At 35.6% G+C, this 22,317-nt stretch overlaps 1 protein-coding gene across 1 annotated transcript; it reads right to left on the bottom strand.

Moving 5' to 3' along the window:
* Positions 1-1,231: 1,231 nt before the first annotated feature.
* Positions 1,232-21,124, bottom strand: LOC135075987 (pancreatic triacylglycerol lipase-like). Its single transcript, XM_063970435.1, has 7 exons — positions 20,998-21,124; positions 18,924-19,077; positions 17,684-17,832; positions 16,982-17,227; positions 16,273-16,461; positions 15,717-15,882; positions 1,232-1,598 (listed from the first exon to the last, which is right to left on the bottom strand). Exons 1-7 carry the CDS (start codon positions 21,026-21,028, stop codon positions 1,532-1,534), a joined length of 1,002 nt encoding a protein of 333 aa, XP_063826505.1. The 5' UTR covers positions 21,029-21,124; the 3' UTR covers positions 1,232-1,531.
* Positions 21,125-22,317: the final 1,193 nt, after the last annotated feature.

A 22,317-nucleotide genomic window follows, 5' to 3' on the forward strand; every position in this document is an offset into this window, starting at 1 on the left:
TTATTTCTCTTGTCCCACGTTAATATTCAGACGGTGTCTGGCGAACATTTCCACGGGGAATACAAATTCTACACATTTCAAGACTAACTACCAAACGGTTGGCAAACGTCTGAAATGCATAAGCTATTTGCATCAGCCAGTTGGGATGCGTGGACCGCTAATTATTGTTCACATAACATTAGCCAATTAATTCAATAATATTGTCTCTAGCATACACTTCTATGTACTACTAGATAGGCTGTGCAGATTGAGATATTTCTCACTACACATTACCCATCAATAACCTACTATACTCGTATAATTTAGTCGATTTCGAATAAACGAGATGTCATGATGTGCTCCGAAGCTCGCGAAGGTTGTAGTGGGCAAACTAACTTAATCGACAAAAAGTTTTCATTATTTATGAGCGCATTTAAGTTATTTGAAGCCATTTTAGGCAGTTAACTGGCGCACATCACTCTTTGTATTTTTTTTTAAATTCTGAACAGCTTGTCTAGTTATTCATTACAAGTCTTCGGTCTCGTAACTACGCATGCTGATGCATTATGGTGATTGTAGCAATGATTAATCATTGACACAACACACGAACGCCCAAATGTATTGAAACAATTTCCACAAATTATTCCCCAAAAAGAATCATTTAGCATGAACAACTTACCGAATATGACAATGGAAGAAATAAGAGAACAAGGCATCGCATTCGCATATTTTCAAAAGTATTTCGGTCCCGCTTGACAAAATATTTATGAGGCACATTGGAATATAAATAATGGTTAAAAGAAATATGCTAAGAAACTCGGCGACATAAATATTTCAACGTCCCTTTTGCAACATACCTACCTAATATGAGAAATGCGATTTGCCTCACTGATATTACTGTTGGAACTGTTCCCATGGCTTGTCAAAAACTGTTTAATGGGGAACTGAATTAACTTTCGGAAAGTATGTTTAAGCTATGGCTGGAACATATTTGGAAGCCTTTGTTAAATACTAATTTAAAAGTTAAGATTTGAGAACGAAATCTTTTTATAATGTAATTAAATCCTAAACCACTCATCCCAAATCCTCAATTATATCGTGGAGCCTTCCAACCAGCTAGACTTACATAAACTACTTGTGACATTATATCGAAAACATTACAATACGTTATCAAATTCACTACATAATTTCATGAATAAATAAAATTATATTTTTCCGCCATAAACTATAAAGGTTGGAAAAACAAAATAAATAAACAAAACATGGTCAGATTGTAATAAATATTCATAAATAAATTACATTATTTTTATCCTTACATGTAAAAATGTCTACAATGTTAATATTTCTTAGCATTTATCTTTTCAAAACATTACAAGCATTTATTTCCACAATTTTCTTACAAAATCGTTATTTAAAAATACAGTGGCAGTTTAGTTTCATAAGTTCAAATTTTTCAAAGAAAGATTAATAAGTGCGTCGTAACGTAATTTCTTTGTAATTTTTAATTTATAGGCGAAGTTGGCAAAGCGAGAAATTAATATTTTATTGTAATTCAGGCCGGGTCCCCAAGGGCGTAGGGTTTCTCTGCGTTCGTCTTGAGGTAATAAATTCCATCTTTCCTGCAACGAAACAATGGTTGTGAGATTTGGGGGGCAATAACGGTGTTGTATAAATAATTTACATAAATTACAGCTGGCCTATGCTTATTTACATGTTGCCCGTAGACCTAGCTAGGGTTGTCGAGGCATAACCGGACATGTCGTCGCTATCATATCAAAAAGCAGTATGTTATAAAGTACCATGTTTTAAGGAGACACTTGGAACGTTATTTTGTTCAAAAAGTACGCTGTTTCTAAAACATTGTACCGTCAAAAGTTTCCAAGAAATAAAATAAGCTTTAGAAGGTGTAATACCTAGAAACAGTTAATAGTCTTAAAGTAGAATTAAGAGCACTAAAATTTTTACATACGACTTATTGAAACATAGAGTCGATGTTATGGTTAGCTTAAACATGCCGCTCCGTGTTGGTATTGCTGTATAAAATCTTGAATTATTTAAATTGTGTCGCGTCATACCAAAACAGTGAAAGTTGTTTAGTACTTAGAAACTAAACTTTTAGTTATAGCTATACAACAAAACTTGATTTATTCAAAGTTATTTCATCTTACAAACACAAAAAAAAAATTGTACTTTATTTACTTTTTACATAGGTAGTTGGACAAAAAGTAACTTTTGAAATTGGTCTTAACTATTAAATAAAACCGGTAAATGAGCTTAATTAGCGGTAGAAGCAATAAAAGTTACCTATCTTATCAATCAGCGCGCTAGAGCATTTCGTTTAAAAAATTAATCATGTTTTAAAAATTAACTTAGTTTAAAGAATTAAGTTACGATCAATGAAACCGCTTAATTGAAACTTTATCATTACCTCAACGTTAATGTATAATTAAATTTCGCCAGTCTTGGTATATAAATATACATAGAAATCTAAAGTTAATATTGTTACTGCTTTAGAAACGGGTGTTCTTTGTTTAATTAATCCTAACAGCGAAAGTTGGCCATGTTCATGAATACTTAAAATTACTTCTTTTGTTGTTACAAGCATTCAAGATATTTCCATAAAACAATCGGTTAACAGGGCATCGACAAAATCTTCAACATCTCTTTGTTCTGTTACAATTATTAAGATAAATTAATTCTGAAGAATTTAATTATACTTTGATAAAAACTTTAACACTGAATAATGGAGGTAAAAAAGCAATGGCGATTTTTCCTGTAAAAATAAAGATTTATTTTGTGTATAATACACCTGAAAATGTCGAAAACAACAAAAATAGTTATTCAGCTAGTAAAATCTGAATAGCAAGTCAAATTCCTGAATCACTATTACATAGGCTGTAACATGACACTCTGATATAAGAAAACATGAAAAATAGGTATTTAAGCTTACACTTTTATTTTGAAATAATTTAAATAATGCTATAACCATTAAATGCTTTGTCAATTTCTCTTAAAATTTTTATTAATTTAATTTTGACTAAAACATATTTTACTTAGTTAAAATTCAATGTAAAAATACTGTTCCAAGTAGCATACTTTGTTTACAAATGAAATCCAGGAGCTATACTTTACACAATATGTATGTGCCTACATTTATTCGGTATACATAGGTACGCCGCAGGCCCACCTAATGCGAGTCATTTTTCTCCCAGGTTATAACGTTTCAGGGAAATCTTTCTTCGACGAAAAGAAAATTATGAATTTTCCGCGCCGCGGAGTACATACGTACGAGTACTTATATACGGTCGGATTCTGCTTGAATGTATTGCATACGGGATTTTTGATGCAGAATTTCCTAGGCCAATCGAAAATACTTACTTCCATTGTATTTTATTCAATAAGATACATAGTCACACTCGTATGTAGGTAACTATTTGTTGAGGCAAATTCGCTAATTAATTGAAACGGAATGCATATATTTGCAGATGGTATCTCGTGTTATTAATACCTACATTTTGATTCATCTTGATCGCGTGTGTAGGTAACACGTTACATCGGTACCTACTTGTTGGCCTCTGACTACATGGCTCATTACGATAGGTAGTCTGCGACAATAGAACTTAGCAATATTTCTAAAAAAAAAGAACACAGTGCCTGAATCATCTCGTCATTATGCATATCACTAGACTTATAGCCAATTTGGTGTTAATGTTAATCGGCCCTATTCACTATTGACTCGCACTATAATACTAACCAACATGCCTCAATTCCTTGAATAACATACGAGTATTATGTTAGGGATTGTTCGCAACATATAGGTAATGTATAATGAACAATTACACCGATGATATTCCTTTACCTATATCTAACCACTTTACCTCACAAAATACTAATAGAATTAGGATAATCACGTTTGAATCAAATATATTTAATCCGATTCGCTTTTGATATTTCAACTTTACCTTGTGCTACATTGAGATTTCTTTGTATCCAAAAGTTCTTTCTATTTGAACTGCAGGCACCGTCTATTTATTTTAAAATATTGAAAATCTTATGGTAATGAGATTCCGAGCTCTCCATTTAAATGACTACGTTAAGAAGCTTAGAAATGTCTCTTAGTGGAGAAAATAAATGGTTGTATCTTCCATTTTCACTATTGAGTTTTTTCAGTTTTCAAACAAGCTAGTAAAGTCATGCTGAGCTGCTTTGCTATTAAATATTAATAAAGTTGGCAAATAAGTAGCTTTGCAAGTTTGCAACTAGGTACGTTATAATAAAAGGACATTGTCAGAAACGGCCTCAGATTCCTGGGCACAGCAGTAAAGTATCAAAATTGATCTCTTACTTTTTGAATACATAAATATTAATTAGATTGTAATGGACACTTGAGGATTAGAAAATGAAATAATAAAAGTCTTTTATATGTATTCCATAATACTATGACGACATCCGGACATTTTAGGGCGTGGCCTGCTCCATATCCTATGAAGTTCCATAATTTGTGTCGATAAAATCTATGTAAAATCGGCACAAGGCAATGCCGTACTTCATTGTTAGGAATCCACGTAATAGTGATGTTGATTGCGGTCATCATAGACAATAAGATACCGATCTTGTAAATAAAATAAATCGTCCAAATTGCTACAGTATGACTAGATTTTAATTAAAAGTTAAAAATATATTGCACGATACTACAAGAAGCTATCTAATGTGTCCAACTGGTCTAAAAGGTCATGAATAAAATAAAAAGAATTGTGATCATAATACTGATATTGACAATGACATAAATATGGGATCATCTTTAATATATCTGTAACAGTTTCAAAATCCGATGAAAAATCCAATGCCGCTTAAAGTGAGAGAAATGTCTAAAGTTCTAATAGAATTGAAAGTTTTATTCACTCAAAATGCTTATAACAATAATTGGTAATACATTTCAAATATTAAGTACCTACCTTTATAATGTATCGATAGAACCAAAATGATGTCCTCTCAGTTTGGAAAGGGAAAACCCAGGATTGGGGGAGCGCTCCAGGCAATTTTCAGAACATTTCATAGGTGGTAGTAAATAATATTTATTTTATTATTAAAATTGAATATTTTGATATTGATAAAATTGAATATACCTTTCGATTCAAATACCGAATATTTTTCAATCGATAAAAATTATCGAGAATTGTTAATAATATTCAATTAAAAGTTGTTCAATCCCTAGTCATGCATAGACTAAGACGGTAACCATGGAGATAGTTAGTTTGGTAAGTCACGTGTTAAATGTCAAGAGTGGAAAGTAAACATAGGATTCATGTTATTTATTTACGTGCAAAATGTAAGTAAGTAAATGATAAAAGTGGAACGCCGAGCTATTTCCAAAACCCGTCCAATATTATAATACAATTTGGCTGCGACAACTACAATACAGAACATCTCCCAAATCGATGTGCATACAATATTATAATACAATACTAGTAAGTAAGAGGTTATGATAACAATATTGCTATCAATAAGTTTATAGAATTGGTCCGCCAGGAATAATTGTTCTTACATAAAGATTTGTGTCATTTAGAACCTAGAAAGTATTTTTTCGGCACTGTTGATCTAACGGCGAACAATGTATGGAGAACGAACATTGTCCTTTGCATTATATTTATTGAATGCTGATATTTTTTATTCTTCGCACGAATGTAGAGTTTACCTGATTACCTCCTCTAGTAATGTCAAATGGCCTATGCACACGGCGCTTTTTTTAAACGACGACGCGCGTTTTTTTCCTACAAACATTCTATAAATTGGAACCGACTTTTATGTGTATCGCCACAGAATAATAATAAATACTACGTGCAGAAGTTTTACTTCGCGAAGGTATTTAAAAAAATGTATGCTCAATGTCATTAACAATATGGTGTAATTTAGCCTGTCTCAAGAGTCAAGCACCATTTTGTTGACAAACGTCAGTGATCGGCACTGCGCCGAAGCTATAGGGCTGACTTCGGTAAAATGATGTGACGTGAGGTGCCAAACTGCGGAAAATGGCGGAGGAAATACATGATTTAGCATGAATTATCATGAATAATATTAACTACTTATTTACCTCTCAGTGTCTTGAGGCAACTTAAAAAAGTACATTCTGTGTTTTTTTTATTATTTAGGCAGTTAAATACTGCACAGTATTTAGTACACCATTTTCTTTATTTTCTTCCATCATACACAAGAATACGCGTGCGTGAGTCAATGTTCGCTCGTATGTGAGGCCTTGTCGAATAGTATCCTGTAGGTGGGCCATCGTGCGTGTTTTGTTTTCGATGTAAACTCGCGGAGATGAACAGGCCTGGTATCGCTACAAACGCACGTCGACAGCGCGCTCCAAGAAACTTCGTGTGCGTAGGCTCTTAATTACTATATGCCTTCTATCCTTCTTACTTAGGTATGATTTAGAGTTAAGTACTATGTATTATGCGCTATATTAAACATTGCAAACTAATTACCAGCATTGGTTTGCATATTTATAATTTTAATAAATTTAGAAATAAGCTTAAGTCTTTGTTATTGAAGAAATGTTATTATTGTATTGAGGATTATTTAAATGATAAAAAATAAAGATCTCATTTTGTTAAATGCTTCCTTAAAGTTTTATGCTGTGTTGTATAATTTGTGATTTTATATCGGTTGATGTTTTTTAATTTTTCATGTTTTTTGTAATATTTCCAATACGATAATGTTATTGTTTATGGAATAAATGACTATGACTATGACTATGACTATTGCAAGTAAAACAGATTAAGAACGCTAGAAGCATTAAGCTACAGCGCATTCGTTCCTGGAATAAAGCCTGGAGCCAAGGGAACACGTCGGACTAGACCCCAGTAATTACACATGCTAATGCTGCCTATAAATGAGGAACGCGAGCTCTAAGATAGTCTTGGATCGCTTGTTGGATGTTTACTAAAGTCAAAACGCTAGCATGCCAGGGTGGACAGATTTGTTAGAAGTAGGAAGACAGAAATTGGAACAATCATTTTCTGTATTTGTGCCCCCAGTTGACACTGGTGACATTTTGACAGTGGGATATCAGTGGGGAATGCGGATATCTGGAATAAATATTTTTCTGCTGCGAAACACACAGTAAAATTATCTAAATAGACACAGAATTGTGGGACCTCAGTTGTTATAACCCACGCAATAATAAGGTCTAGTAGGTATGTTGTGAATTTTTCATTGAAAGAAAAATAAAGCTCATGCCTAGCCTACGTGATTGCTACTTTAAACTAAGCACTCCAGTTCTTAAGGCGATTAGAGTCCTCAATGACCTTGGGCGTTTGACCTTCACGCCGCGAGCAACACCCGCGTACCCCGCACCAAAAACTCCGATTTGACACCGATCAAAAATACACGGGCATAGGTAGATACAGAATAGAAGCTCTTTCTTCATACATTACTGCCTATTATTTTAAACTTAAATTGATGAACCTTGATGTCGGTGTCATTTAACTCAGGCGTAAAGGTATTTAATAAAAATAACAAAATCCATGAACATTTTGTACGGGATAAAATTTTATTTTATTTTTCGTAAATTTTCTAATGCTTTTGTTGGTTCAGTCGTTCTCGAAATTTGAACAAACCCGACTTTATTACAAGCTTTTATTTAGCTTGCAATTTAAGTATGATGTATGTAGGTAATTACATAAATGTTTGTTCAGGTGGAATCTTGCAAGCTGAATTAGTTAGACCAACTTCCTGACGACAACTAGGCTAGATGACAAAATTTCAATTATTTGTCCGTCAGACAGATAATTAGAAAATATTAGACTCATATTTTTTATTTTCTTTCATAATTAAATAATAACAGTGCTACATCGAGTTGAAATGGCGCGATAGTACGCCACGCTTGAGTAGAAATTTTACTCAAATGTGACGTCACGCGAGATTTCAACTCAATATAATACTGTAATTATTCGATTATGGAAAAAATAAAAAAAATATGAGCCTAATATTTTCTAATTATCTGTCTGACGGACTAAATAGAATTTCGATTTCATTACCCAGTCATCATCCCTATTGGAACGCATTAGTAGGTACCTAGTATTGTCTATGGCCTAAAAAAGCAAATGTTTCTGCTTTTGTCTATTGTCATTCTCTCTGTGTCACTTATGAAGAATAAACTGAAAATGTATAAGCAAGTACCTAATGTTATGTAAGTACGCTACTTTGAAAATCATGAGTCTTCAATTCTCTAAGGTAAACTGCAGGGTCTGATGATGGAGCTGGAATGTGGCCATAAGAATAGGCTAGTTTTTAAAAAAAAGACTTTTGGTCCGTCAATTTTACATTATCAAAAAATATTGGACACAGGATATTTTTATTTGTCAATTAAACAAGTAATTACCTACGAAGATATGATGCGATGAAATTCCGCGTGACGACACAAATCGCCACATTTTTAAGCATGCCTTGACGTCATGTGCCTCATCTTCTGAACTTTGGTGCGCTTCATCTCTTTAAATTTTCATAAGTTTAAAAAGTGAAAAATACATTTAGAGTTTTTTTTTTGGTAAGTCGGCGGACTAATTCAAACTCTTGCTACTTTCTTGCTTTATCCACGAAACATCCCTATTCTTCGAAATTATTACGATCTACAAATGGAAAATCTCTGCTACTACGCCGCAGTAAATTCCCCATCATAAATAAAAAGTTTTTTTTTAAAACAAGCTCTTGTATGCTAATAATTTTGGTTTCATGACATGTTCCTAAAATTCATCACCTTATAAGAGGATTTCAGTTTTTATCTGCGACATTTTTTAATAATATAGGTACGTTTCATGGTTTGGTAATTTAGGGAAGTTTATTTGCACTTAACATGAAAAATATGGTATCAATGTACTGTGTACCTATGCACCTTCAGTGGCAACAACAAGGTCTACTGAGTACCTATAGTCTACTAAAGGCATGAAATAGATTAATTTCACTAAAAATTAAAACCAACTCCAAAACGACTCACCAAAAGGTAGGCTGCCACCGACTCCGAAAATGGCTAATTTTGTAATCAGTAGGTATCCAAATTTTTTAATAAGCTCTATAGAACAATTCAATACCACTTTATCTTATTTTTTTTTAATGTGACAGGAGGCAAACGAGCAATCGGATCACCTGTTGGTAAATGATTACCGTCGCCCATAGACACCCGCAGACCCAGGGGCGTTACAGGTGTTATTTTTAATTGTGGTATTTTCCCGAAGAAACATAATATTGAAAATCTAATTCTAATAAGTATGAAAAATATAAATTGTTTTCTTCACGTAAATCGACTAAGTTACAGATTCTGACTAGCTCCTAATTTGGATACTGATTGCAAAGGCCTAGTAAATAAATAACGTAATAATTTTTCTACTTGTATTTATCTAGTGCAGTTGTTTTGGAGTCAATTATATTTTTTATACTTATTAGTACCTATATTTTCTACCTGAATAGAATCGATTGATTCTATTCAGGTAGAAAATAGCGTCTGAGCGTGTCATAATTCAATTGTATCGTCTGACTGCACGTACTCTATGAACAATTCTGACATAAAATCTATTGTCGAACAAAAGCTGGGTTGCACCATCTTACTTCAACTTTGACAAGCGTCAAAAGTCTGTCTAACTCCATACAAAAAACACCGGTTATCGCCAAAGCTACGGTCAAAGTTAGGTCACGTCAGGTGGTGCAACTCAGCCAAAGAAAAAATTCATTTTGATCGCTAATGTCAGTTTGCAGCGAGTGACACAACCTACCCGTCTGAAGGCCAGCGGCCGACTGCCGCCCGCACCCCGCGAAGGCCCCCTCAACAGCAAAACGTTCGGAATTTATCAAAAGTAAAATTTATGAATGAAAGTAATGTTCGATTGAAAAACGCAACGTGTCATTTAAAGATTAAAGAATTCCTAATCTATTCGTGCAAAAATCTTTTAAATTAACATAGCCGTTTTGGAGGAGTAGGGAATTTAAGTAAAAAATCGATGTCCCGTATTTATTTTTTTAATCCAAAACAAAGAGACGTAGCGAAAATTCAAACGTCACAAATGTAGTCCTTGAACTGTTGTATAACATATATTTTTTTCAACTATTTCTCTCCAGCAGTAAAAGAGGAGTAGGCTTTACAAAATGCCCATTTGGCGCTTGAGTTTCTACTCGAATATCCAAAAGGCAATTTAATTCTTATCTTGCCGTGAGACATAGAAACAGTTGAGTAAGTTTCATTCCTTTTTTGGCTAAAACCTCAGATCATAGAAGGGAATAGATGTGAAACGGGGGCGTGGCGCGTGTCTCCGCGATATGCCCAGAAACGAACATCGCCCGCGACGCCAGGTTAGTCGCGATTTAGTCGTACTGAGGAAATGTTCTCCGATATTGTTGGATAATGCGTCGTAACGTGCAATAACATAAGTGAAACGAAGAACTACAGGAACAATGAAGTCATTTACCACATGTAAGTATTGCAAATCCATTGGTATTTTGCTTATAAATAAAAAAACTAAACATTTTTACGAACGAATTCAGTGCCGTGACATTTACTGCGATATCGAAATTAGTGGTGATAAAAATTCAAACACGTTGTACATTGACGATTTAGTTAGCAACCACTTTATGTCATGCGTAACTACTGCGCAATGTATTTTATTTCTTCCGATATCCACTGACGCGTGAAAATACACAGTACGGCCGCATGTGCCGGTCGTAACATAGTGCAGGGCTCGTGTTCTAATACGGTTTCCTATTATCGATAAATAGAAGTAAATTATTATTTTCTATTTTCTAATTTTGAATGAAAAAATCATGAGTTGCTTGCGATTTTTAAGTTTTTACAAAAACAATAACAATAGTAGAAGGGATTAGTAACTGTCAACTATGTAATTACTATAAGAGCTAGTTGAAAGCTTTTGATAAACATAGGCGGTACGAATTTCGCCATAATTAAAAAGTTAATGCGCGATAGTAGTTAATAATGGGGAATTATAAAACGAGCGACTAAAAAAAAACTGTGCGACTGATGATGGCATACTGTTTTAATACATTGAGCGGTATGAATTTGAGTAAGCGAAAAATTAACCAAACTAACGACGAATATTGATCAATAATAAAATCCAGAACGAGCTTACAAAATGTGGGTTTTGATTATTACATTTCAGACATAAAAATACTATCCGGGCGACTAAATTACTAAGTGAGCGACTAGAAATACAGAGAGGGCAACTTTAATATGAAGATACATTAGATTTTTCTAATTGAGGTGTTACTGAACGAACTACAAAAAAGTTAATTCTAAGCAAAGTTTTGTGAGCTGCTTTATTAATGATTATTGGTTACTGATATTATATTTGAGGTCTCATGTTTTTTATTTTGATACGCTTTATTAATGAAAACTACAGATTGTTACAGCGCGCGAATTCGAATGGGGGCGGGGCGAAGAATCAAAACAGTCAGGTGAGTTGGGCTGCGGACCAATAGCGTTGCGTGTTTACGATTGCCATGCGCGCGCACCCTTTGCTCGCACGCAGCATTGTGCGTTTGTTTATGTTTTGATGTGACGTAATATTTGGACGTGCCACGTAATTAATTGGTTTTAAGATCTGCATCTGCTTTATAGTTTCAATCATGAACAATTCTAGCTTTCCAGGGACAAGTAGTGATAATATGAATGAAGTTCCAGTGTACCAAAGTGATTCTGAAAGTGAAACAGAAATTACAGTGACTAAAAAGCAAAAGAAGAACAAAAATTGGGCATTTTTGAAACAAATTTCTAATGAAGAAGAGGCTCTTAACTTCATAAATTCTGAATGTACTTGGTCGCGGAACTACACACGTGCCACTGAAGATGGGCAGAAAAGGTTCTACCGCTGCAATAAAGTTAAAAGGAGAGGGCCGCAATGCGACGCGGAGCTTTATTTGTTATTTGTTAATGATGACGATATGGTAAATATGTATCAAACTGACTCAGAACATAACCATGATGCTATTGGCTCCCGAGATAATTACGGAATTCGCCAGAACACAAAAGAGGAAATCAACAAATTGTTTGATTTGCGCTTAAAACCCAAAGCAATTTTATCAGAACTAGCTAAAATAAAAGGAATACACTTACCAACGAAAAGGCAACTCAACAATTATTTATCGGATCGCAGAGCACGAAAATTTGGAAAATCGAGTATTTTTTTGGGTGAATTAGAGCAGTGGATATACAACCGTACCAGTATTCCTGAAGATGAAAATGAGGTGTTCGTAATTAGTTACCACATTATGGAAGGGGATAAACCAAGTTTTCGATTTAATATATCCACCAAATCATTATTGAAAAATATTTTGTGCACGGAAATTATACACACTGATGCAACCTATAAACTTATATGGCAGGGATTCCCCGTGCTGATTGTTGGCACTACCGACAAAAATCGCAAATTTCATCCCATTTGCTTAGGCGTGTCAACTTATGAGCGCCAAGAAGATTTTCAGACAATGTTCCAAGGAATAAAGGAGAAAGTTATGCAATTATACCATTATACAATGAAACCCAGAGTTCTGATCTGCGACGCAGCCCAAAGCATAAAAAACGCATTTTTAGAAGTTTTTGGTGAACAACCGACTATTCGTATGTGCTGGGCACATGCTAAAATTAATATTAAAAAGAAAGTAGAATCAATTGTGCCAAAAAAGGATCAAAGAAGTATTCTGAGCGATGTAGATGTTTTGCATAACGCAGCTTCACTCGAATTGTTTGATGCCGCTTCGCAAGCGTTCCTTGAGAAATGGAAAACACAAACCACCTTTGTAAAGTACATGGAAGAGGAATGGTTCAGAAAGAATCGCAATTGGTTCTTAGGTGCAGCACCTATGTCGCCATCGACTAATAATGCCCTCGAGTCATTTAATAGAAACATAAAAGACCATAACACATTGCGAGAAAGATTTTCTCTGTCACGATTTCTGTCCGTTGCTACTGATATGGTAGCCCAATGGTCATTAGAAAACTCTGTGTTACCAGAGGCACCTACTATCGAGCTTCGACAATGGACGGAAGCTTACATCTGGGCGAAGAAAGGCATAAATATAAAAATTATAGCATCTGATCCTACCAAAAAAGTATATTTGATTTGCAACGAAAATGTGACAGATTTTAACTACAATGATCGCTGGCAATCTTTCGACGAGTATAAAAAACTGTCAGTTGTTTTCCAGAGAACCACACTGCCAAATTTGGACTGGCAAAAAGGATCGTGCGACTGTCCCGAATTTTTAACAAAATATGTATGCAAACACGTTTTGGGTCTAGCAATTCGGCTCAAACTAACAACACCGCCACTGGAAGCAAAACTGATACCTATTGGACAAAAAAGAAAACGAGGCCGGCCCGCTAAGTCCAAGCCAGCACTTATCATACAGTGACGATGAGTAGGTAGAGCTCCTCAATCCTCATAGGTACCAATCAATGAACCTTATTAATAAGATTACTTTTTTTTTTGGTTGACAGAAGCGACTTATTTTATTTTGTTTTTTTTTTGTTGATTCGATTTAAGAAAATACAAATTTATTTCATTTTTTCGTAATACATTGTTTTATTTTATTACCTACCCTTAAATTTTAATGATTTATTTTTGTCGCTACTAGAATAGTGTTCCGTCAAATATTTATTTCATAAGATCATTTTTTATTTAAATCTGGGCTCATAATACGCTGCTCATAATAGTATTTTCAAAGTAGTTTTTGCATTCGAAACACTTCATTAAAGTTAAAAATACCGCTCAGTATAAAAAAAGCATTTGCCAAATATTGAAAAAAATGCAGGACCTAACGTTGACACTCAATCAAATATTAGGTCGCTCAAATATTATGAAGCTTCTCATTTTGTATTTTAAGGAACTCAATTTTTTTTTGTAAGTTGCTGTTCTTTTGATTTTTCGTCACTCGCACTCAGTCGCTCACTTAGTAATTCTTTAGCCCACATTAATTATTTTTGACACTTACAAAATAAATTTACAGTCACTCGTTTAAATACTACCCGTTAATAATAATTACAGTGATCCTGTTATTATTATTAAAGTAAATAATAATATATTACCAATATTGTAAATACTGGTAAAAATCGCAAGTACCTACTTAACCCATGACTTTTCATACAAACTTTGTCAGTCTATAACTTCTATACTCCATCGATAACGACATTGAGCTTTGGTTGGGGTAAATTAATATAAGGTAACTTCATTTAGTCCCAATAATTGATTCTGAGTTTTTCGTCCATACAAAATGGAACTGACTCCTTTATGCAAAAATCGTTAAAGAACATAATAATAACGTATAATAATAAAAAGGTTTTCATACAAGCATTTTTTAAACCAATTTCGAGCCTTGCCCCCAGGATTTAAAGTATCGATATCTTATCGACTCCATTTTATCTTTCTTCTCTCTAATTGCTTTTTTCAAAGTGTGCGTCACGTCACGCGGCCATTGAATGGCCATAAGGCACGCCTTCTGGCCAATCACAGCACTTTTAAGCCGGTTGCACATGTTGTCGTAGACTCTCAGTCGCTTTGTTTTTACACAGTTGAATGTGTGTGTGGGAGCTGTGGTGGGGGAAATGTGGGGACACTGGTTCTCGTTGTAGTTACGCGCGACTTCATATCTATTCTCTTTCTATGATCTGAGGCTAAAACTAAAAACATCTCATAGCTGCCGCGATGCATATGATACGACGAAATTAGCATATCGTACATATTTTAGAAACTACCGACAAAATAAGCATGCTCTTGTATACATATAGCTTTATTTAAACTCGAACTTCTTGTAGATTCATGGTGTGAGCATAACTTAAATTCCTGAGTTCACCATCCGTGTGTACAGGATAAAATATTAGGGGCGGGCGCAACTAATTCCGGTCACGTAGAAAACACTCGAGTACGTATTGTACTTATCCGTATTGTAGTACGTTATTTTCCCGCAATGTGGTATATCTGGGTGATGTACATTTACGATCGCCGAGTTGAGGAACATACACTTAGTTTATGTTCGATTAGCCAACCCTGATTTGATAGCTTGAGGTGTATGTTATGGCTAAACCCTTCTTTTAAGTATCCATTCACTATTTTCCAAATATCTGGCGAAATACTTTTTTCACAATACTTTCAATATGATCATAAACTTTGAAAATACTTAATACTAATCATTCAGTCAGTAACCGCTAAAACGTGTAGAGACAAAGTCGATCATTATCGATGGTAATTATAAGCTAACTAAATGGCCATAAGCGACTATTTCACTAGAATAATACTGTACCTATCAATTACCCCTATGATTAGATTAAGATTGTTGGACATCAAACTGATACTATCAATTGCTCTGCATATTGTGCCAATTTACTATCAATCTCTGTATTAAACTCACTCGTCATCATCATCATTAATCAGCCATAGGACGTCCATTGCTGAACATAGGATTCCCCCAATGATTTCCATACTGACCACTTGGTAGAGGCCTGCATTCAGTGTCTTCCTGCTACCTTTATGAGGTCGTCGGTCCACCTTGTGGGTGGGCATCCTACACTAGCCTACACTGCACTCGTTTAAGACGCCCACATTCCCCATTGATTTCCAGATTGGTCAGTTGGAAGCGGCCTGCAGCCACCTTATGTGGACACACAGAAGTTATAGTCAAGTGTGTGACCAACCAAATGGAAATGAAACAAATCTAGACTCTTTATATTATAAGGAACTTACCCGTAATGTATATCAAAGCCGCCCATAATCAGGGTTTCCCCCGTTCCTTTGCAGGAGCCCGTGTAGTACAACTCATCATAGTCTTTGCATCGGACGGCCGTGAAGGGCACGCTGGATATTATGGACTCTGAGAAGAACATGTGCGCGCGATTGTGGGCGCAAAGACCTGGAAAGTTTAAGGAAAAAAGTACAACCTAGAACTGCATCGATTATTAAGTAATGAGCAGAAAAAAGGGACTTGGTTTTACATAATGCAGGTTTTCTTGCAAGCCATAGTAGGTTTTTGATTTTTTAAACTTAGCATTGTCATTTACGTCTTTAACAATGTTTTCATAGTGGAATGGAGTGGATTAAAAATCAATATTGTGTCTACTCGTTATTCCTTTGATTTCAAAGGAATAACGAGTAGACATGAGTATTGAAACACCTATACCTAAGTGTCTTTAAATTAATATGTTATTGAAACAAAGTATTTATTTTCTGTTCCAGCTCCGAGTAATAAGCCATGTATAATGTCTCTACATAGGTAATAATATGCATACTTTTTCTAATTTACCTCTATAATCAAATGTGCAGCCTGGCTGACGTGTGCCTCCATTGGGGTAGAAGTCTATGTGACCCAGAGGAGAGGCGAAGCCGAGATAGCCACCACACGTGTGTATCACCTCGACATGGCGAGCGTCATGCTTGTCGAGACGCGCGTCTTTGTTGCCGAGTGTGAACAGTGGCAAGGCTGGGTCTAAACCTGAAAGAATTGACCGATAAGCTGCCCAAAAATTCCATCTCTAAAAGTATGGAAACTGTATCTCCTACTTATTGACTTTCCAAAATAAAACAACTTCGTATGTATTATGCGAAAGTATAATCCTAAAATATTATTCCCTTTTTGATGGTGATATTATTTTACTAGAATTCCAGCTATAAAAAGTCCGTTCCAAAAAGGAGATGATCTTCGTTTAGCCTATTTTTCTCGTCATTTTGCTACCCACGTGTATTTAGATGGCCTTGTCGCTACGGAACGAACTTTTACAGAAAACCCAAGAAATTCTAGCTAAGCCTAGGCGCAGACCACCGACTTTTAGTTGGCCGATAGTTGAGTCGGGCTGTTAATCAGTATAGAGATGTATGAAAGTGCGCACATTACACCGATTTGGTATCGGCCGATTCTTCATACAAAAAATCGGGCCCAACTATCGGCCAACCAACTAAGAGTCGGTGGTCTGCGCCTAGGCTAAAACTCTACATGCCAAAAGTCGATTGATTACCTGTTATAGTATCGATTGGTCCTTCCCTCACATACGCGCCTGCTATGCCCACGACGTGTGCTCCCAGGCTGTGCCCTATGAGGTGCATATCGTTCATAGAGAACCCCTCATCTATGAGGAAGTTCAGGAACTGGGTCAGCAGACGACCCACCATGGCAACGTTGTAGCTGGCCAGTATGTAGTTGACGTTGGCTGCGTTGCCCCAGTCTACCACTATTATGTTTAAGTCGCTCACGTTGAGGTACGCTGGAATTGGTGAGAGTCATAAGTTTGTTGCCCTGTAGCTTAAGTAAAGGATAATTGAGTAAAATTACTGCTCGTTACGTTACCATACACGCTAACCACAGAACTCTAAGGCTGGGTTGCACCATCTTATTTTAACTTGAACTCCATACAAGGTATACTAGTTATCGTTAAAGTTAGATGTTGCAAGTATATAATAATTAGAGCCAATGACTGATGCTAATACTACTTAACGACTAACGTGATCGCTTCATAGTTATTTACGAGTGTGGTTAACTGTGTAAGCATGTTTCATCTTAGAGGTTACACCCATTTAGCAAGAAGCTCAAAATTAGATTTAAACTCAAGCATCACATCAAGACGATGATTTTTAAACACTTGATTCTGATTCGTGTAAGTTTTCACACCCACTTGAGCTTCATTATAATAATTTCATTTAAAAAATGGACAATGATGTACCTTCTTTGATGGATTCAGGCATGGGACTGTCTCCATGGTTGAGCCACCCATGGGTGAGCACCTTCACCTTCTTGTTGAAGTCGAAGTGCGAGTCGTAAAGAGACTTCGTGTCATTGATTTTAATAATTTGATATTCAAACGGATTGCTCCTGAAATAGTAAAAAAAAATGTATAGTCGGGATGGTTTCAGTGTGAGTCGCAGAAAATATTGCTCATACTTGTTCAGTGATGAAAAAATGTTCAAAAAGTTATGAATGAAATTGAATACTACGATTCGAGTATATTTTTAAACTTAAACCATTCGATATTACGTAAATCTACCTTGTCCCAAATAACACAAAATAATTACAGTCCCTAAAAGCAACCTTTTAATTCTAGTAAAAAAACAAAAGAAAGCACTTCTTTTCTGAGAAAAGGCATTGAAAAAATTTGTCGAAACTTTCATCTAAGGATTAACCTTTTAATTGTTAAAGTATTTCGATTATTTTGTGCTTCAAAAAGATTTTGGAGATTGTTTGTTACAATGTTTTCAATACAGATTTTGCTGACAACAGCTTTGCTTCATGAACATCTAGGATAAAGTCGGCACCAAGGAATTTTTAATTACAGTCTCTAGAGTTTGGTGTCCTTGTGATACCCGTGTCTATATTAATCTCATACTATAATAACATGATATTACTTCCCCCACATGCCAAGATAAGGGGCAAGAAGGGAAACTTGAACGGTTAGTTGCCCCATCTTTCAAATTGCAAACCGTGCCGAACTAACTTCTTGCCATAACTAACACATGTGTATTTCCCAGCTGCAGTCCGTAATCAATATTCGACGAGATCACAGAAACAACTAGATGAAACCTGCGTCAATATGGTATGTAGGTAAATCAAATCAATTCAGCTGAGGTAGATAGGTATGCTTTGCAAGTTGTCTTTATAGGAAGAAACTTATCTACCTACAACATTTTGACAACAGTCATAGTAGAGATTGCTTGTTTATGTACTTGTAAATTACAACTAAAGAGACTGCTACAGTCAATTTCCTACGTTTGTATATTTTTGCTTTTCTATGTAATTTTTTCTAAGTCCGCCTGGCTAGTTACCACCATTTTACTTAAAAGTCTATAGCCATAACAACAATGTTAATAACATTGTTATGTTCAGGCAGTTGGAGGTAAAAAAGCCAGTTCGTCTGTGGTTTAGGAGCAAGAGCTTCTTCATTGTGGATTAAAAAAAACTTTAGTTACCTAGTAAAAAGTCTGAACTGGACATCCTGTTCATAGACCCAGCCCCACCAAAACCGGGTTTCGTTGAGGGGTGGGATAGCTGGGTAAAGCTGCACGCTTGCCAGCCACACGGGGTCATAGGGGGTGGGTGCATCCCACTGAATCCCCGACACTCCTGAAAAGAACATCATGGATCATAAGATTTTAAACTAAAATAGAAATTAGAAAGACACAGGTCTTAACGCGACATTTCTGAATGAGTTACATTATGTACTCACGGCTTGACGTTTCGGCTGCTATGTTAACGTCATCAAGCCGTGAGTGCATAATGTAACTCATTCATAAATGTCGCGTTAAAACCCATGTCTTTTTATCATGGATCATCATCACTAGTTCAGCTTATGCTAAGGAGAGCAGTCCTCTGCTAACAGTCAAAGCACGATCTTTTCATCTCGGTTTAGTAAGAAGGGGACATCCAACACTACATTTGCCGTGAGGTGTTTTCCATTCTTTCTAAATGATATTCAAAGTTCCATCATCAGTGTAACAATTTTTAGAATACTTTGCTTGATTTTCGAGTAGCAAATAATGACAGTAAAAATGTAGAGAAGATAAAACGAACAAACTTTGATCTAGCTCAAATTGGGAATTGGAAGGATGCCCAAGGAAGCAATGTAAAAATTACATTGTGGATTAAGTTTGTTACCTGACTGGTTTCAAGTATTCCTTTTCTTTTCTACAGACGGTATGGCTGCTAATTGATAATCTAAAGGTACCTTGCACTCATGAATATGGTAACAACCGGGGATGCGGGCGTTATCTGCCATATCTATGCAATTTAGTATGCAGCGTAGGTTCTGTACTCATAAATACTAGCCATATCACAGCCCAGTGAAAGTTACTCGTAACCGGTACAATTTGACATCGAAAGTCCTTTAGTGCAGTAAGAACCTTGGTTCCTTATGAAATGAGCCGAAAATCTAACAAACTTTGGATTTGACCGCAAAGTCTATAACCAGTCTCAGGAACTGCAATGTGCCTAGGTACATTGTGTTATTATGTGGTTCTGTTGGGCCGCAATACCGTTAGCAAACTTGGACGTACTAAGTAGATTAGAGACCTACAGTTATTTTCTTCAATTAATGTAATGTCTGAACTGTTATAGGCCTAGGATGCGCGCCGCGATAAGATTTTATTGTGCCATTTTATCGATTTAAAGGGATAATCCCATACGTTTGTCGTCTAAAATCATCGATAAGATTTTATCACGGCGCGCATCCTAGCCCGGCTGGGCAATTTATTAAACCACGTGATAATTGATTTACTACTTATGTATATTGCGCTTTCGTAAAATACATACTACTATGTATAGTACTACTATGATGATAGTAGACATCTATTGGTGCATGTTCTTCCATTAATTTAGTCGAGGATGATTTTTCTTTCTATTGAAAGAATTGTGAGAGTTAAGATAGTATAAAATTCCTGTGTAAATAAACGCTTCTTCTATTTCTTTTACTAATTTTTTCACATAAATAGCCCATAATCATAGTACACAACTCATTAGTAGCGCCTATAATGTAGGTAACCCCTATGGTGAACTATGATGTAAGTGCTAAGCTAGTCAATGGCCAATAAATAAATTACGATTCCACCTTTTAAGAAGCAGTAACCCATGACCATGACCATAATGAATGAAACTTTAACTATCATTTTACTTGCCATATTTAACTTTTTATATAGGTAGGTACCTACTTGTTAATATCAATAATGCAACAAATTCTAAAGAGGACATTTACCGGGTTTTTTAGATTCACCACGAAATAAAGCATTACCTACAGTTTGCGAATTTTACATTTCTTCTTTCAAACAAACAATCTGTTTATGGTAGAACTTGATGATTTAATTCAAGTCTAGATTTAGGTAAATCAATACTTATCTTCAACGTAGGCATAATAAATGAATAATCACTAAGGTAGGATGTAGAGAGGCACTTCCACGACCACACCAATTAGCAGATTCGAGTAGTGGCGGAAAATGTCGAACGCGTTTTAGATCGAAAGCGCAAATTGCCGCTACTGATTAATTCACGAACCTGTACAAATAGCAAACAACCACAAAATCATTCCAGCTCCGCTTCCCAGTCACAAACATTCGATTCACTGCGAGCAACACCAACTTTTCACACATACCAAAACTTTGTTCGACTTCAAACGGGTTAGAACGCTCATTTTGGAGCTAAATCTAATTGGTCGACCGTCGGCCAGGACTTCCACATTTTCACTGCCCGCAAACTTGAAGATAGAATTCAAATTTACGTAGCGGTATAAGCCCATTGCCATTCATAGAGCGCCTCCAGGTACGTCCATCGGTCATATTAATCAACTTTGTACCATTAACATTACGAACCACACTTGCTGCGAGCCTGTCCCGTTAATACTAACGAATCCTGTGAAATCAGCCAAGCTCGAGTGACTCAAGTGTTTTGCATTCGTTGTGTTACTTTTCTTTTACGCAACTGTTAAACCTACTCAATGTGATTCCCATAATTTTTAAGTAGGTACCTAACTTTTATACATACATTTAAGAAATTTTACTTAAAGCCACCTAAAATGTAGGTATAAGTAGCACTCAAGTTACTTTAGTTCATAAATAGGCATATTATAAGATTTTCTAAAAGATGAATAAACTGCCACTACGTAGATATTTTTTGTCTAGCTCGCCTAGCTTATAAGCTGACTGGAGGAAAGAAAATCAGGCACTAAACTCGCCCATTGTATTTTTGTTGCAAATTAGGTTAAAATACAAAAACTTGAACTACCGACCACTAAAAAGGATATCCATTCATGAACTAGAAATATGAATTACTAAAGATTGGAATATAGTTATCACCACACTCACTGAGCGGGAAGAGCAGATGTCAGCAGCAAGTGTTTGTAAGTCCTTACCTAGTTGACAAACTTCTGTAATTATGTATGGAATAAATTCGCGCAAAATGTACGGATTTTACCCGGTGCACGTTTCCGCTTATACCTACATAATTATGTACTATCAATAAGTTAATCTGCTTTCCGCAATAATTATGTAGGAATATTATACTGATTATTTAGATATTGAGAAGAGAAAAAAATTAAAGTTGTCTTTATTTTTCGTTTCCCTCCATTTTCCCTGCCTCAGGCGGGAACGCACACTGGGCGCGTTTGGCAGAAAATAGCGCTACTAGGAAAAATGGCGTCCTTTTAGCGGTAAGTGCTGTCACTGTCATAAAATGTATCGGAAAACGTCATTTTTGAAGTTTAGCAAACGTGTCCTCGCCGAAAACATGCTAAAGTTTTGGCTGTAGCCATGGCAATCGTCATTTTGCTAGCAATTTGTAACAAGCGCTATTTTCGGCTAAACGCGCCCACTTTTTTTT

Source organism: Ostrinia nubilalis, chromosome 1, assembly GCF_963855985.1.
Source record: "Ostrinia nubilalis chromosome 1, ilOstNubi1.1, whole genome shotgun sequence".
In the NCBI taxonomy this organism is placed as follows: Eukaryota; Metazoa; Arthropoda; class Insecta; order Lepidoptera; family Crambidae; genus Ostrinia; species Ostrinia nubilalis.